At 46.1% G+C, this 18,653-nt stretch overlaps 1 protein-coding gene across 1 annotated transcript in view; it reads right to left on the bottom strand.

Moving 5' to 3' along the window:
* Nucleotides 1–17,558, bottom strand: part of SNRPE (small nuclear ribonucleoprotein polypeptide E) — a 107,444-nt gene extending 89,886 nt beyond the window's left edge. The window contains exons 1-4 of the mRNA XM_040337595.1: nt 17,387–17,558; nt 17,054–17,080; nt 16,824–16,886; nt 10,412–10,490 (exon numbers count right to left, since the gene is read on the bottom strand). Coding sequence (XP_040193529.1) covers nt 10,412–10,490; nt 16,824–16,886; nt 17,054–17,080; nt 17,387–17,440 — 223 coding nt within the window. The 5' untranslated portion in view covers nt 17,441–17,558. The remainder of the gene's footprint in view (nt 1–10,411; nt 10,491–16,823; nt 16,887–17,053; nt 17,081–17,386) is intronic.
* Nucleotides 17,559–18,653: the final 1,095 nt, after the last annotated feature.

Here is an 18,653-nt window from a genome sequence, read left to right as displayed (position 1 = left end):
AAGTAGAAAAGTTTGGCGCAATTAAACGAGTGTGTGCAATTTTGAAGGGTGACATGTTGGGTATCTATTTACTCAGCGTAACTTCATCTTTCATAGTATGCAAAAACATTGGGCTAACTTTACTGGGTTTTTTTTTTTTAAGAACAAAACACGCGTTCAAAAAATTGCTGCGAAAATACCGTGCAAGATAAAAAGTTTCTACAACCGTCATTGTATTCTCTAGGGTCTTTGAAAAAAAAAAAACATATATAATGTCTTGGGGTTCTATGTAATTTTTTAGCAAATAAATTATGATTTTTACATGTAGGAGAGAAATGTCAGAATTGGCCTGGGTGCTCCAGAACGCCTTATGGTGCTCCCTGCATGTTGGGCCTCTGTATGTGGCCACGCTGTGTAAAAGTCTCACACATGTGGTATCGCCATACTCGGGAGGAATAGCAGAATGTGTTTTTGGGTGTAATTTGTGGTATGCATATGCGGTGTGTGAGAAATAACCTGCTAATGTGACAGAAACTAGAATTTATTTATTTTTTTTACAGAATTTTCAGTCTTTTTTCTTTTATAGCGCAAAAAATAAAAACCACAGAGGTGATCAAATACCACCAAAAGAAAGCTCTATGTGTGTGAAAAAAAGGACAAAAATTTCAGACGGGTACAATGTTGTATTCAAATTGTGAGAGCACCGAAAGCTGAAAATGTATCTGGTTAGGAAGGGGGTTTAAGTGCCCAGTGGTTAAGAGGTTAAGCAAGTCTCCCACATCTTCCAGAGACGGCTTGTACTTCGCCCCCCTGGAGGAGTCTTCCTCTACCTCTGAGCCAGACTCAGAGTCTACCTGGGAGGAAGCTTGGGATCGTGTAGACCCTTCCTGCTTCCTCCTCCTCTAGCTCATCCCCTCCTGCAGGAGCCGCCAAGGATGGAGCACTAGAGGCCCTGTAGACAGGGGACGGCATCTGCACCCTGTCCATCATACCTCTGAAAGACCTAAATGTGGATGCTAGTTCATCCTTAACGAATGCTAAGACTTTGTGGCATTCCGCCGCGGAGTCATCCTTAAAGCGGAGTTCCACCCAGGAAAACAACATTTGGCCAAAAGTACTAAAAAAATTAAATAAAATAAAAGTGAAAAAAAAAAAAAAAAAAATTTATACTCACCCGAAATACCTGTTGCTATGCGGAAGTCCGTAATCTGCCTCTTCGGCACCGCGGAATGTTTTCTTCTTCTTCTCCTAGTAAATGGGGCGCGCTGCTTTCTGGGAACTGTGTGTGTTCTCAGAGAGCAGCCGCCCATTCACAAGCCGGCACGAGACTCACACAGGCGTAGTAGGAAATGGGCAGTGAAGCCGTAAGGCTTCACTGCCTGTTTCCCCTAGTGTGAATGGCGGCGCGGGACCTGCATCGATCGTGGGAATCGGCATCGGGGGGGCCATCAGCGCGGGCACGTAGGACAAGGTAAGTGTCCTTAGTAAATGTCAGCAGCTACACTGTTAGTAGCTGCTGACTTAAAAAAAAAATAATAATTGCGGGTGGAATCCCGCTTTAACCAAACTGGCGATGCACTCTGCACAAAGAGGCTTTTTCCAGTTGGAACTTAATTTTTCCCCACATACAGCACACTTTCTCTTAGGGGCCTGGACTGGTGTTTTGTCCTGAGCTTTGATCTGAAAGTAAACAGAAAAAAACACCAAGAAAACAGTCCGTTAGAAAGAAATACCCCCTGTCAGAAAAAAGTTCCCCACCCAGGGAGGGAAAAAGAAAATGGTCCCGAGATCTTCAGACCTGGTCCCCCAGAAGGAAAGACAGCCTCGCCACCTTACCTGGGAGACGCCGGAGCCGGTGGACCCGGAGTCTGTGGCCGCCCTCGCTTCCTCCATCAGTCCTGGTGTCCTTGTGCAGCTCGGCTGCAATGTAACACACCGCTCCGTGTGCCTTCCTTGCCCTGCCGCGCTTATCTCGAACGGGACCACATTCGACTGCGCCCCTTGATGACGCCGTTCCGGTGCCGCACTTCCGCCCTGTGGAACGCATCCGCCCCGCCCCTGGGCGCCGCTCCGGAAGGAGGAAGTCTGCAGTGCAGAGCGGCATGGCAAAGCAAGCGTCTCTCGCCGCCATACCCCCCGCCAGCTTCCACAAGGACTTGGGAAGGCCAACGCTCTCCGGTACCGGGGAATTAGGGGGGTGATGCCGTCAGTCAAGGGTTCCCGCTCTCCCCGAGCGTCGGACAGCAGTGGGAAATCGGTGACCACCTCTTCCGCTGTAGGAACAGAGGGGTACCAAGGCAGAGAGGGAGTCCAGCATTTTTTAAGTCCCAAAACGTGCTCCTTCCCTTCTGGCAGGAAACCTGGAGGACCGCCCTTTAAAGAAAAGGGTGTACGTGTTTCCTGTCCCGGAGGGAGGAGCCCAAGGTCTCAAGAGGCTGTCCTGGAAGATGACTAGAGAAAAAAATTATATCTGTAAATAGGTCTGTAAGACCTCAATAAGATAAGGGGTTAATTCCTAAATCAGGTTTCTACCCAATTTAGGAATTAACCCCTTCTTATCTTATTGAGGTCTCACAGACCTATTTACAGATATATTTTTTTTCACTCAGTCAGTGTTTCATAATTCCATATCTGTAGGTGCACCCGACTTATCCTCCAATTTAAGAGTATCTTGCACCGCAACAAGTGCTCCAACAAGTGCCCCATCATGCGCTGAGCCGGACACGGAATCAGTCTCACTCTCCGAAAGGTCATGGTCCACATCGTCTGAAACATCAGAACCCTGGCCGGGAGCCGTAGTTGGGCCCGAATCCGAGTCAGATATCCCCGGAAGATGGCGGTGGGAGGGGGCGTTTTTTACCCCCCTTTTCTGCACACCGCAGCCACCCTGGCAACAAAGGCCTCCAAGACTGCCGACATCGCCTCTACAGAGACGGCAGGTGCTGGAGTACCCGTTGCAATCACAGGTATGTCTGGGGAAGTAGTATCTGCTTCGGACGCCATGTTGACCCACACGTCTGACCTAAGGCTGTAGGCCAAGGCACACAGCCCACCCTCCTAGCTGCTTGTAACGCTGAAAGGACCCCCCAGAGGACTCACCACCCCAGTAGGTACTGCACTGCTACCATCCACCCTGTCCCAACAGAGAAGCTCCCAGTATGCCACTGCACGTGTCACTGTGTTCCAGCCGAGTGAAAGCCGGCTGTTCGCGCCATCCAGATACCTAAAACCACCGCTAGAGGCCAAAAAAAAGAAAAAAGAAAATTGCCGCCGAACGACCGGTAGAAAACTGAGCTACAAGAAAATGCCCGCTGATTGGCCACCCTGAAAAAAAGAAGTGCGTGGCTACAATAAAATGGTCGCCGCTGTACAGAACCAACACAGGGTGCGCAACAAGAAAATGGTCGCCGAGAAGAAAAAAAAAAAAAAAAAAAAAACGTAAAAAGCAGGGGAACTGGCAAAATGGCGGCCGAAATAGGTATCAGGCCAGTAAGCCACATGGCAGTGAACACCCCAGGGCTCCCCCAGGAGAGCGAAGCCGCAGCCCCCCCTGGATATCGCAGCAGGCCCAGCTAGAGAGCAGGAGTGAGGGAAGGGTGGAAAGAACCCCCGATCGACCTCCCTGGGAATGTCCAGCCGTTCCAACCAGCCGAGGCGGGGGGGGGGGGGGGGGGGGAGAATTGTACTTACCAGTCCTGCATGGCTTGCTGGAAGCATCCCAGACAGATCCACCACCAGAGCAGTACGGAGGTAGCTGTCGGCCCAGCACACTGTGACAGAGACAGCAATTAGCCCGGTCATATGTGTGCCCTGGAGCACGTAGCTCACCGCCCACCCCTGGAGCAAACGGGGCATGTCGTGGCCGACCCAGCTTGTAGCTAAAAGCCTGCACACGCTCGCTGGCTGAAACTGGGGTGACAATGATCTAGGACATCCAGCCTGTTGCCCAGTCGGCAGTTGATAGCAGATCTCAGTATCAAAGTAGAGAAAAAAAACAAAAACGGCAAGACCAAAGGGCCCACAGGGAGCCAGGTCCTACTACTATGCTAGGAAGAAAAAAATAAAATAAAAACACAGCTGCTGAGTGCAGGGAGAGGGGTTGTACCTACACGAACCACCTCCTGGGCGGTACTGTAATGTTTAAAGTTGTATTAACACATTAACAAATGTTTCTGCCTAGTCCTCTCCTGATAGAAGGCCAATACCCTACTGTGTCCGTCCACGAACACAAGAGAAAATAGGATTTTTTTGTACTCACCGTAAAAACCTGTCATCCATGGACGGACACAGCTCCTCAAATCTTAACATTTGGGTTATGTTCCTGTTCATAGGAGAGGATTAGGCAGAACATGTTAGTTATATTAAAACATGTAACTTTAACAGAGTTGAACAGCCCCGCCCTCCGGTCATAACCCCTCACCCTGCAAATCAGTTAGTCAAAAAGCAGTACAAACTTAAAAAGAAGAGGTGGGTGCTGCGTCAGTCCATGGACAGACACAGCTCCTTAAATCTTGACATTTGGGACGTCCCCAAACAGTGTCAGAAAAACGAAGGGTGGGAACAGCAAAAACCAACTTCACCCCAAACAAGCAGAGCTCCTCAACAGAGGAGTTGCAAACTCAAACAGCCTCCTGCAAAACCTTGCAGCCGAAGGAAGCATCTGAAGATGCACTCACATCAACCTTGTAAAATTTGGAAAAAGATTGGACAGACGACCAAGTTGCCGCTTTACACACCTGTGATACAGACGCTTGTTGTCGGAAAGCCCAGGAAGTACCAATGGCCCTGGTCAAATGCGCTGTGACGGAAAGGAGGCGCCCACCCCTTAAGGGTGGCCTGGATGACGGTCTGCCTGATCCACCGAGAAATAGTGGCTGGCGATACCGCCAGGCCCTTCTGCGGACCAGACACCGCCAGGCCCTTCTGCGGACCAGACACCGCCACAAACAGTGAGTCCAAACTCCGGAACAAAGCCGTGGCAGACAGGTACACCCGCAGAGCACACAACACATCCAAGGTATGTAGCGCAGCCTCTTTGGGATGCGATGGTCAAGGACACAAGGACGGAAGTACAATGTCCTCGTTCAGGTGAACAGGTGAAAAGCTGAAACTACCTTCGGAAGAAAGGAAGGCTGCGGGTGTAGCACCGCTTTATCCTTGGGAGGACCAAGTAAGGAGACTTGCAAGACAAGGCCGCCAACTCAGAAACACGTCTGACAGACGTAATGGCTACTAGAAAAGCCACTTTCTGAGAGAGCGTCAAGAGGAATATCTCTGATGTTCTCAAAAGGGGGCTCCTGAGATTCAAATCCCACAGAGGAAGCGGTGGTCTAATCGGGGGAAGCACATGTCGAACCCCCTGCACAAAAGTACCTACCAGCGAGTGGGTCGCCAAGGGTTGTTGAAAGAAAACAGCCAAGGCTGAAATCTGTCCCTTAATGGCGCTTAAGCAAAGTTTCTGATCCACTCCACGCTGTAAAAACAGCAGGACCCTGGAAACCGAACACGTCCATGGACACCACTGCATCTCCTCACACATGGAGATGTAGGCCTTCCAAGTGCGATGGTAGATTTTCCGCAAAGAAGACCAACATGTCCTCAGCATGGTTGAAATTATCGAATCCGACAGACCTCGGTCCTTTAGTACCTGGCTTTCAATAGCCATGCCGTTAAAACCAGCGACTGTAAAGGATGAAGTATGAGACCTTGAGATAGAAGGTCTTCCCTCATTGGCCACCAGGCGCACAAGGTTGGCATACCAGGGACGCCGGGGCTAATAACCCTCGGCCTCTACTCTGCGGAGCAGACGAGGAAGCAACTTCAGTGGGGAAAAGGCATAAATTAGCCGATACTGACCCCACGGGGCCACTGACGCATCTGCCCAGGGATCTCTGGACCTGGCCATGAACCTCGACACCTTGCGATCCACATCCAGTGTGCCCCACCTCCGGCAAAGGCGTGGAAACACCTCCGGATGTAACGACCATTGCCCCTGATCCAGCATCTGGCGACTTAGGTAGTCCGTCTGCCAGCTTTCTACGCCCGAAATGTAAACGGCTGACAGAGCCGGCACGCTCCTTTCCACCCACCGCAGGATGTGAGCAACCTCCAATGCCGCAGCCGAGCTCCTTGTTCCCCCCGATGGTTGACATAAGCCACCTACCTCCGTGGAGTTGTCAGACTGGATCCTGATCGTACGACCCAATAGCCTCTGCGACCACGAGGAGAGGCATAGCCTGATCGCTAGAAGTTCCAGTACATTGATCGACAGGCGGGATTCGTCCGGAGTCCAGCGACCCTGGGCCGACGGGATCTCCCAGAATCCCCCCCCCCCCAACCTATGAGGCTGGCGTCAGTCGTGATCACAGTCCAATTGAAAGGAACGACCTACCAGACAGAAGAGCCAGGGATCTCAGCCACCAACTCAGGGAAGCTCTGACCAGGTGACTTGCCTGAATCTGACATTCCAGGGACAACAGAGACATGTTCCATTTGGACAGGATTTCCTTCTGCAATACTCGTGTGGAATTGGGTATACGGAACTGCCTCGAAGGAGGCCACCATGAGACCCATAACTTGCATACAAAAAACGGAGAGATGACCATTTGCGGGATGCTAACAATTTCACCGCCGACTGGAGTGTCTGCAAATTCTCCAAAAGGAAGACCTTCGCCTCCGAGGAGTCCAGGATCAACCCTAGGTACTCCAGACACTGAGTTGACACCAACACCGACTTCTGGATGTTCAGTACCCAACCAAATTCCTGGAGGGTTTGACTGGCTATAGACACGTCCTCCAATTCTGAGTCAGAAGCAGCCCTCAGAAGATGGTCTAGGTAGCCCACAATAGCAATGCCTTGCTGTCTCAGCAAATCCAGAATCAGGGCGAGCACTCTTGGTGCTGACGCTAGGCCAAAGGGAAGAGCCACAAATAGTGGTCTTCGCCGATCGCAAAGCGCAGAAACATGATGGCTGGTGCAGATGGGAACATGCAAGTATGCGTCCTTGATGTCCAGGGACGCCAGAAAATCCCCAGGATGGAGTGCAGCAACCACCGAACAAATTCCATCCTGAACTTTCGCACCCTCACAAAGGCATTGAGGGTCTTGAGGTCCAAGATCGGATGGACACCATCCTTCTTTGGGACTACAGATTCAAATAGAATCCCTGAAACCTTTCCTCCAGGGGCACAGGTAAAATTACTCCGCACCTGATCAAGGTCTTGAACTGCTCCTATCAAAGCAGACCGACGAGCTGGAAGGAGAGGAAGATTTGAGGGATAGAATCTGTTTGGCGGTACACCCCGAAGTGACCACCTTGCAGACCCACTGGTTGGAGAGCAGGGAGGTCCACCGAGCTGCAAACTCGTGAAGCTGCCCCCCTACCCTCGACTCGGGGCACTTAATGTGGTAGCAAGCTCGTTAGCCGACTTACGCACCCAGGGACGTTTCTGTCCCCCAGCTGGAGCCTTGTCGAAAATACCAGCTCCTTCCCCTTAGAGGACTGTGGGAGAAGTGTGCTCTTACCTCCAGTGACATTCTTAATAATGTCGTCCAACGAGGTACCAAAAAGCCTTCCACCTTTGAAGGGCAAATCTTCAAGAGATTTTTTGGATGCTTGGTCAGGGGACCAGCATTTCAGCCAAATCAGGCGGCGCAGTACCACCGCAGATACAGAGGCTCTGGAGATCAAGGGGGCCGCATCCAGAGTGGCATCACAGACATACCACAAGGCCCTGTATCAATTGGTCAGTCAGCCTTACGCATTCTGGAGAAAGCCGATGCTCCTCTGTGTTGCAAAATCTTTGCCCATTCAGTGAGTGTCTGAGACACCAAATTCGTAGCCTATATAGGTCACAACGCTGACCCCAGAATGGTGAACATGGAGCGGGTCACCGCTTCGGATCTCCTATCAGTAGGGTCCTTAAAGGTAGGGGTCCCCTCTACCGGGATAGTGGTTACCTTGTTCACACTCGATACCAGGGGGTCCAACGACCGGGGGTGAAGCCCATTTTTTTCCAAAGGCTCTCTTCAAATGGGTAACTGACCGCTATATGCCGAGAGACCACAAAGGACCTCTGCGACCCTTCCCATTCCTCATCCATGAACTTGTCAAAAAAGGTTACATAGGGGAAAAACCTCAGTTTGCGAGACCCAAAAGGGACCAACCCCTCAATGGATGTTCCAGCTGTATCCTCTAGCTTAAGGGTGTCCCTTACTGCGTTGATAAGTGCTCCCACAAGTGCTCTGTCCTGCACTGACCGGACAAGGAGTCCTCCTCACTGCCCGGACGGTCTGGGTCGGCATCCTCTGACACTCCAGAACAGGCATCCTGTGCTGCAGCCAGGCCAGAGTCTGAGCATTCCCCAGGAAATGGCTGGGGGAGTGGGGCGCTTTTTACCCTTACGCCGCTTCCACCCTGGCAACAAATGACTCCAGGACTGCCGACAAAGTGTTCATGGGAACCGCAGGTGCAGGGGCACCGGTTGCTGCCTCTGAAATGTCTGGGGAAGAGCTTAGCTGCTGGCTGCAGGGTGAGGGGTTATGACCAGAGGGACCACCCCCTGGGCGGGGCTGTTTAACTTTGTTAAAGTTACATGTATTTAAATATCCAACATGTCTTCCTAGTCCCTCTCCGAATAGACGGAACATAACCCACAAGTCAAGATTTAAAGGAGGCTGTGTCCGTCCATGGACAAAAATATATATTTTTTTCCCCATGTAAAGGAAGAAAAAGCTCTGACACTTTTTTCAAGTGGTTAGAAGAGTGGGTGATGTGTGACATAAACTTCTAAATGTTGTGCATAAAATGCCAGGACAGGTCAAACCCACCCTCCCCAAATGACCCAGTAGACACCCCAAGCCATTTGCATGTCGAGTCCATGGAATATTTTATATTTTGAAAGTTTTTTTTTTTTTTTTTTTGCACAAGGTTGTCACTAAATGATATATTGCTCAAACATGCCATGGGCATATGTGGAATTACACCCCAGAATACATTGTTACTTCCGAGTACGGGGATACCACATCCCGAGAGCCTAGTCATGTACGGGTCCCCAAAATCCAAGGTAATACTTTACCAGGCGTGGTGCCAACACTGTTTACATATGCATACGTGGCTTACATATGCGTTTGCTTCAAACATGGAGGTGGTAAATAATTTGCTTATTTTTACACTGTAGCTTCAATATTTTTTTTTGGATCACTTTTATTCCTATTACAAGGAATGTAAACATCCCTTGTAATAGAAATTAGGATGACCGGTCCTGTTTATGAAGAGATCTGGGGTCAAAGAGACCCCAAATCTCTTTTACCTAAAAAGAACACACTTGTTTACTTCCACCCTGGCCCGGAAGCGATGTCATGGCGTTGCTCTGGTCCTCCAAGGCCATAGAGGTGATCAAAGTTGGATAGTTTTCTTGGGCGAGCCAACAGAAACCCTGGCGAGCAGCGGGACATCTCCTCCCACTGCTTCTGGAAGCATTTCAATGGCTTGTGAGCCACTTGGAACACTTTCGAAGAGAAAAAAAAGAAAAAAAAAAAAGAAGAAGGAAGAACTCTTCAGCCATAACCCCAGTAAACGTATTGCAAAACTGCAATGTATACATACACACACACACACACACACACCTCTGTTACGCGGTCAGCAAGTGGTTAATTATTTTTTCTTTAAATAATAAATGTTGATCTCCAAGTGTGAAGATTTGTACCAGATTCAACATCTAATCCTGTCCGTTATTCTCAGAGTGGACTAAATATTTTGTTCTTCAACCATATAGCTGATTATTTACATTTACCACTGAATATACTTGAGATATTCATGGATAATATATGTTTTTTTTCAAACTTGGCATATTAACTAAAATTATACACCACAGTTTTGAGGTTTTTATCCGATTAAAGAATAGTCAGCCCTAGATGAGTAAATCATTCCTTCAGAGTATCATACAAACATTGAACACATGAGAGAGGGTTATGGTTAGTCCAGAGATTGCCACTATTTTTTACATCGTCCCCACTAATCACTAACACTTACCTGAATACTCTTACTAATCCTCATTTCCAGGTTTCACAGGAAAAACTGAGGACAATGGGAGCCATATGCTCCTGCCAGTCAGTCTTGTGAGGGCATGGCATACTGACGCTGTGTGTGTCTATGAATGCACACAGCCCAGTTTGGGAACATGCATGCGGAGATGCTCACAGAGCATTACAGCATGGTAGGAGGAGCAGGAAGAAGCAGGCAGCTCCAGCGAGGGGCCACTATGCCAGAGAGTTGCACAGTGCGGGTGGGCATAACTGCTTTGATTTTACATAATGATGCATTTACCATCACGTTATGGCTATAAAAACAACCTTTATTCAAAAGGTACCTTTGTATATCAAATCTTCTAGTGACCCTATACAGTATTTCATAGAACAAAAACACCTTACCAAGTTGTTTCCGAGACTTTGTTTTTAGATGGATTTCTTCTGCATCATCCAACACCAAGTTCATATATTCATCAAATCCCTGGAAATGAAAGATACAAAATTTAACAAGCCATTTTGTAACATTTTAAAGTTAGCTTTTTTGTTCAAATGGTATTTTGGAACTGCTTTGTATACCGTCTCAGGAAGTAATGACAAACATTATTTACCTTAAAAAGGAGTACAGCCAAAAAAACTAGACCCTCCGGTCTGTACCGACCACCATAAAGTCCACCCAAAAACTGTACTGCCCACTCAGTCAGCCTCCTTTCCACACCAGTTAACAGCTTGTCTTGTCATTCCCCTTTGCCACCTGTCACTGCCACCCGATATCTTCCCCCATCTTCATCTCCACCCGTGGTTCTGGATGTCACCTCCTCCTTTCTTATGTTGCCCCCACTTCCCCTAGCACCGATGCCCTGTGAGCAGGCTCCTCTCTCTTACCTAGGATTCCTTACTGGGATCACTGCAGGAGCAGTGAGGTTAGACAGAGTACAATTGTCTCAGTATATTTTACATGCCCTTGTTTTATTTATGTACTAGCTGAATACCCGGCGTTGCCCGGTCTTCCTATCTTAACCTTTTGGGGAGGAAAATCATAGTAATATAAATATACCCATCTTTTATATAAGGGTGTAGGTAAGGGTTAATTTAACTGTCATATTTTTATTTGGCATTTAAGTAATATGTGTATCAGGTATTATTGAAATATCTCCAGGCGTACAGAAGTTATGTGGGAGCATACATTTCCCATTGATTTGCATGGGACTTTAAACAAAAACCCCGACCCTCACAAATGGGGGTAGTTAAGGGATAAATTAACTAACCTATAGTTTAAGTGGACATATAAGTAACATGTGACCAAGTGTTATCGAAATATCTACAGCCGTTTGGAAGTTATGAAGTAACATGTATTTCCCATAGAGTTGAATGGGACTTTAAAGGAAAACCCAGACCATGGCAAATGGGGGTGGGTAAGGGTTAAACCACCTATCCTATGTTTGTTGCTGACATATAAGTAACATGTGTGCCAAGTTTCATGTTAATATCTTTAGCCGTTTGGACGTGATGCTGGAACATACATACACACACGTTGAGATAGATATATAGATATATAGATAGTAAGCGTGTTATCACAAGACGCTTTTAAATAAATATGAGTTGTACTAGGATTACGCTATGTGTACTTTTTTCATTATTTGCTTGTGATGAGCAATACCTAGATGGCAAGTGCTTGGTCTGCAGACAGCATCTGTGGAGTAACAAGTGTATGATCTGTAAGTGCATTACCGGGAGGGGGTGACACAAGGTGTGGTGACGGAGATCTAATCCAGTGTTCATCAAATTATCCTCATTTCTTTGATGGACTATTTTACTCTCACCTTCTGCTTTTCAATGGACTCACACTAATGTGCAATATCCAAGTGGTTTACCATTTTTATATAAAGGACTTTATTTTAAAATATGAATTAGTTTCACGCGTCAGAAATAGCAAGAAACTGCCCACATCATTCATGTACATAGCTCCTTTGTGTTCTCGGCTTGTAGCTCTCAAAGAACTACCATGGCACAGTGGAGAGCCATGGCCATTTATTTCTACCTGTCAGTGTATCCGTCTGTCCTTACGAGATGTACAGGTACACAGTTATACTGACAGATCTGAAGGAGATCAGCTGATCCTGGTGCAATGCTTTACATGCTTTGAACGCAAAATATACAGGTCATTCTCAAAAAATTAGCATATTGTGATAAAGTTCATTATTTTCTGTAATGTACCGATAAACATTAGACTTTCATATATTTTAGATTCATCACACACACACACACACACACACACACACACACACAACTGAAGTAGTTCAAGCCTTTTATTATTTTAATATTGATGATTTTGGCATACAGCTCATGAAAACCCAAAATTCCTATCTCAAAAAATTTGCATATCATGAAAAAGGTTCTCTAAACGAGCTCTTAACCTAATCATCTGAATCAACTAATTAACTCTAAACACCTGCAAAAGATTCCTGAGGCTTTTAAAAACTCCCAGCCTGGTTCATTACTCCAAACCGCAATCATGGGTAAGACTGTCGACCTGACTGCTGTCCAGAAGGCCATCATTGACACCCTCAAGCAAGAGGGTAAGACACAAAAAAAAAATTCTGAACGAATAGGCTGTTCCCAGAGTGCTGTATCAAGGCACCTCAGTGGGAAGTCTGTGGGAAGGAAAAAGTGTGGCAGAAAACGCTGCACAACGAGAAGAGGTGACCGGACCCTGAGGAAGATTGTGGAGAAGGACCGATTCCAGACCTTGGGGGACCTGCGGAAGCAGTGGACTGAGTCTGGAGTAGAAACATCCAGAGCCACCGTGTACAGGTGTGTGCAGGAAATGGGCTACAGGTGCCGCATTCCCCAGGTCAAGCCACTTTTGAACCAGAAACAGCGGCAGAAGAGCATGACCTGGGCTACAGAGAAGCAACACTGGACTGTTGCTCAGTGGTCCAAAGTACTTTTTTCGGATGAAAGCAAATTTTGCATGTCATTCAGTAATCAAGGTGCCAGAGTCTGGAGGAAGACTGGGGAGAGGGAAATGCCAAAATGCCTGAAGTCCAGTGTCAAGTACCCACAGTCAGTGATGGTCTGGGGTGCCATGTCAGCTGCTGGTGTTGGTCCACTGTGTTTTATCAAGGGCAGGGTGAATGCAGCTAGCTATCAGGAGATTTTGGAGCACTTCATGCTTCCATCTGCTGAAAAGCTTTATGGAGATGAAGATTTAATTTTTCAGCACGACCTGGCACCTGCTTACAGTGCCAAAACCACTGGTAAATGGTTTACTGACCATGGTATTACTGTGCTCAATTGGCCTGCCAACTCTCCTGACCTGAACCCCATAGAGAATCTGTGGGATATTGGGAAGAGAAAGTTGAGACGCAAGACCCAACACTCTGGATGAGCTTAAGGCCGCTACCGAAGCATCCTGGGCCTCCATAACACCTCAGCAGTGCCACAGGCTGATTGCCTCCATGCCACGCCGCATTGAAGCAGTCATTTCTGCAAAAGGATTCCCGACCAAGTATTGAGTGCATAACTGAACATAATTATTTGAAGGTTGACTTTTTTTATTAACACTTTTCTTTTATTGGTCGGATGAAATATGCTAATTTTTTGAGATAGGAATTTGGGGTTTTCATGAGCTGTATGCCAAAATCATCAATATTAAAACAATAAAAGGCTTGAACTACTTCAGTTGTGTGTAATGAATCTAAAATATATGAAAGTCTAATGTTTATCAGTACATTACAGAAAATAATGAACTTTATCACAATATGCTAATTTTTTGAGAATGACCTGTATATTCTAAAAAGGTGAACGTATCTTTTTAGGATGAGTTAGCTTGACCTTTTTAGGTTGATGGACTCAAAAAAATCAACTCCTAAACCTATTGCCAGTTTTTAGAAGCCATTTTCTTAAAGCAGCGAGACAGAAAAAAAAAAAAAATCTAAATCTTTTCAAGAAGACCATGATATTTATCCAGGACAATGCTCCATAGCATGCATTGAAGTACTCTGGTGCGTGGCTAGCCAGTAAAAGGCCTTAAAGAAGAATGACGACATTGCCCCCCTTCCTCACCTGACCTAAACCCTTTTGTGGGCCCCTTATTAAACAGGAGATTTACAGTGGGGGGGGGCAGTACACCTCTCTGAACAGTATATAGGAGCCTGTGGTTGCTGCTGCACAAAAAAAAGTTGATTGTCAACAGATCAAGAAACAGACTCTATGAAAGGAAGTTATTAAAGAAGAAAAAAAAAAAAAAAAGGAAGGAAGGAGAGAAAGCAGAGGGAGTGGCTCTTCACTGGTCACCGATTTTTTGGGGAAATATCAGAAATGTTTATTTGTAAATTTTGAGTTATTTATTGTTCTGACTTTAGGTTCACACTGGTCCGACATACGCTCCGACTTTGAGAGCACAAGTCGCATTACATGTCAACATTAATGGTTCCCTATGAGAGCCATCTTAACTGGACCAACTTTGAAAAAGGTTCCTGCGCTACTTTTGTCTGACTTGGGCACGATTTCAGCCCACCGATTTGAATGCAAGTCGCATCCAAGTTGGATCATCATCTTAACCGATACAACATTGTGGCATGCAACTTGTGCTCTGAGGATCTTGAACGGGAATCCCACTCAAAATAAAGTCTAGCCAGTTGTGGCCGCCATCAAAGTTGCAGGACAAAGTCAGATCGGAAGTAGTGGAACTTCCGTGACGAGGCAGTGTGAACCCGGCCCAACAGATGAAAAAAACAAACAAGTGAGATGGGAACATATTTGGTTTTCATTTAATTACATAATAATTCTGCACACTAATAGTTGTCCAAAAATTGTGCACACAGATTCTTTCAAAAGCCAACCTCACTTTTACTTTCTTAAATATTCAGGTTTGAGGTTTATTAACATTTTGGATTGACCGAGAGCACTGTAGTTGTTCAACAATAAAACGAATCCTCAAAAATACAACTTAAACTAATAATTGTGCACACAGTGTATATAAACAAAATATTCCCAAAGACAGGGGTCCCCAACCCTCAGGCAGCAATCCTGTGCCAGTCCGTGGCTTGCTTATGACTGAGCCGCACAGCAGGAGGTGATCGATGACCGCAGTCTTTGATGTGTCCTCTCACATCTCCGCCCAGCCGATGATGTCATCCTATTAGCAGGACATGGGGCCGGAGGAGCTTCAGATCAGAATGAAGGTCTCCTCCCACCCCCTGCCCTGCTAATAGGATGACATAGTCTGCTGGGCTGGCGGGAGCCGACACACAGACTGATAACAGGTAGAAGTTCTGTGCAGGAGATGTAGAATCTGGAATGGGGAAATGTGATGAGTGATGTTAGAGGGGAAGTGGCAGACTGCAGGGGCACTATTATGATCATTGCAGTACCCATTTACAGGGCAGCCCCTTATTTAATCATGTAAAGGGACTGCACTGTAAATGGGGAACTGAGGACTGCTTCAAAGGTGGAACTGCGATTTAAAGGGAGGGGGGGGGTGTGAATGTGGCTGAGGACAAACTGATTATTATATTAAGAATATTTTTACTGTCCTGGCATTTTAGGGTTAAGACATGAGACAGACCATCAGGATTGATCAATTGTAGACTCTAGAACTTGCACAGAGACTATACACAAATTGGGATTATATTTACCAAAGAAATTTAGCAGATAACATTTTGGCAGAGCAATGACCAGTTGCTAAATAGCAAAAAATGCCCTGGGCATGAAGGGGGTAAAACATTCTGAACATCAAGCTGTTCAGGAGATGTTGCGAGTAAATCAGAAACCAGCAAAGAACACCAAAAGCAGGTGAAGACATTAAGGGCTCTTTCACACGGAGCGGACCGTTTCTGGGTCCACTCCGTGTGTCTCCGTCGGCTCAGCGCTGAGCTGTCGGCGGATAGGGCGGGGACCGCCCTGTCTCAGCTCCGCCCTATGGGGAACCGGATGCAGACGGACCGTCTGCCCGTCTGCATCAGTTCTGTTCCGAAAAATAGGGTTTTCTTCCGTCCGAAAACCGGATCCCGACGGACGCGGACGCTATCGGATGCTCCATCCGCTAACGAACGCGATCCCATAGGGATGTATTACAAGTCCGTTAACGGACTTGTAATAACGGACAGGCGGAGCGGACGTCTGAAAGGGGCCTAAAGCGGAGGTACAGTGCAGCCAGCAGCTGCACATACAACAGCTGCTGACTTTTAATAAATCGGACACTTAGACCCCTTTCACGCTGAGGGCGTTTTGCAAGCGCTATAGGGTAAAAAAAAATAGCACCTGCCCTTAAACAGCTGCTCTATTCACTCCAGTGTGAAAGCCCTTGGAGCGGTGCACTGGCAGGGCGTCAGGAAAAGTCCTGCCAGCAGCTTCTTTGGAACTGTGAACTCACCGCTCCTGTACATTGAATTCAATGGGCAGCGCTGGCGGTATTAACCCTTTCTCAGCCACTAGCGGGGGTTAAAAGTGCCCGCTAGCAGCCAAAATGCGCCGCAAATCCGACAGTAAAATAGTGGCGTTTTACCGCCGACCCTATGGACGGCACCAGTGTGAAAGGAGTTACATGTCCTAGAGTCCAGCAATGTCAGCACTGCAGCTAACGTTTTCATCGGCTGTCAGGTGCATGCTGCCTTCATTGTGAGTAAGGGAACCCGGCAGTGAAGCCTTAAGGCTTCACAACGGGAACCCTACTGTGCATGAGTGGGGCTCCACTCTTCTACTGGCCCGGTGGCCAGGGAAGGAGGAGGGAGCCCGGGCAGAGACATTAATATCCACAGCTGAGGCTGCTGTAAGTGGGAAAAAATAAATAAAAAATTATAAACACACTTACAATGATGCAACCTTCGATGCGCATGCTCACTTGCTCATAAAGCCACACTTGGATCCGTGATCTCTGAAAGAATACAGAGAAAAATATTTACCAAAAAAGACAAACAATGCAAAATTATATATATATATATTATATATATATATATATATATATATATATATATAGATATATATATATATATATATATATTACACACACACACACACACACACACACACACATATACCCACATTTTGAAGATATCTGAAGATCAGGTTCTGGTAAATGTAGATTAAGGAAAACTGAAGAAAAACATTTTAAATGGCGTGTGTTGATTCGAGTAGTAGCACATATAATAATCGAAAAAAAAAAACATTCTGTATCATAAGGAACTGCAAAAACAAACCCACACATCAACTATCTCCCATGCATTTTTTACCAAATTGAAGCACCGGCAAGACACAAAAGCCGCCCAAACACGTGCAATCGAACATTTTTGCTTCACTCGCAAACAACTAATTTGCCTAACAGCGTTAAAAATGCGCCATTACAACATCGAGACAGAGCCACACACAAAAAGATACGATGGGCTGCACCATCACTTTCTGCACTTTTTGTCCCTGTCCACGGTAAGCCATTCTCGTCGAGACGTCCGAAGCCGTTCTAATGGCCGCAAAAGGATGGGCCAATCGAAAACCTCGACCCAGGAAACGGAAGAACAGAGGGGTTGGCTATAGAGTGGCGCGCCACTAATGACAGGCAGCACGTGTCCTCCACTTTTTTTTTTTTTTTTTTAACTGAACTTTATTGTGAAACTCTGGAATTCCACTATAGGAAGTGGAGGCCACATGATTCCTGTGTAGCGTGGAGCTCCAGTGACAAAAGTCTGCAGCACATACTGAGCCATTCTGTTGTTACTATTAACCACTTCATTACCGAGCCTGTTTTTCAGATTCGGTGTTTACGAGACTAACACAGTTTTTTTTGCTAGAAAATTACTTAAAACCCCCAAACATTATATATATATATATTTTTTTCTAACAACCTAGAGAATACAATGGCAGTCATTGCAATACTTTTTGTGACACCGTATTTGCGCAACGGTCTTACAAGCGCACTTTAAAAAAAAAAAAAAAACTTTTTTGAATTAAAAAATAAGACAACAATACATTTTGCCCAATTTTTTTTATATATTGTGAAAGATAATGTTACGCCGAGTAAAATGATACCCAACATGTCATGCTTAAAAATTGCGCCCGCTCGTGGCATGGCGTCAAACTTTTACCCTTAAAAATCTCGATAGGCGACGTTTAAAAAATTCTACAGGTTGCATTTTTTGAGCTACAGAGTAGGTCTAGGGCTAGAATTATTGCTCTCGCTCTAACAATCGCGGCGATACCTCACTTGTGTGGTTTAAACACCATTTTCATATGCGGGCGCTACTCGCGTATGCGTTCGCTTCTGTGCGCGAGCTCGTCGGGACGGGGCGTTTTAAAAAATTTTTTTTTTTGTTTTCTTATTTATTTTTATTTAGTTTATAATTTTTTTACACTGAAATAAAAAAAAATTATAATTTGATCACTTTTATTCCTATTACAAGGAATGTAAACATCCCTTGTAATAGAAAAAATCATGACAGGTAATCTTAAATATGAGATCTGGGGTCAAAAAGACTAAAATGCAAGAAAAAAAAAAAATTTGAAACTGTCATTTTTTCAAATGACAAAAAAAAAAATGTTTCTTTAAGAAGCTGGGCGGGACTGACGTTTTGACGTCACTTCCGCCCAGCAGAGCTATGGGGACGGGCGAAGGAGATTTTTCCCTCACTCGCAACCCCAGTCAACAGCCGAA

The sequence above is a fragment of the Rana temporaria genome, chromosome 2, assembly GCF_905171775.1.
Source record: "Rana temporaria chromosome 2, aRanTem1.1, whole genome shotgun sequence".
Classification (NCBI taxonomy): Eukaryota; Metazoa; Chordata; class Amphibia; order Anura; family Ranidae; genus Rana; species Rana temporaria.
Note: the sequence above shows the minus strand (reverse complement) of the source record. Positions and strands in the feature narration are given on the sequence as shown.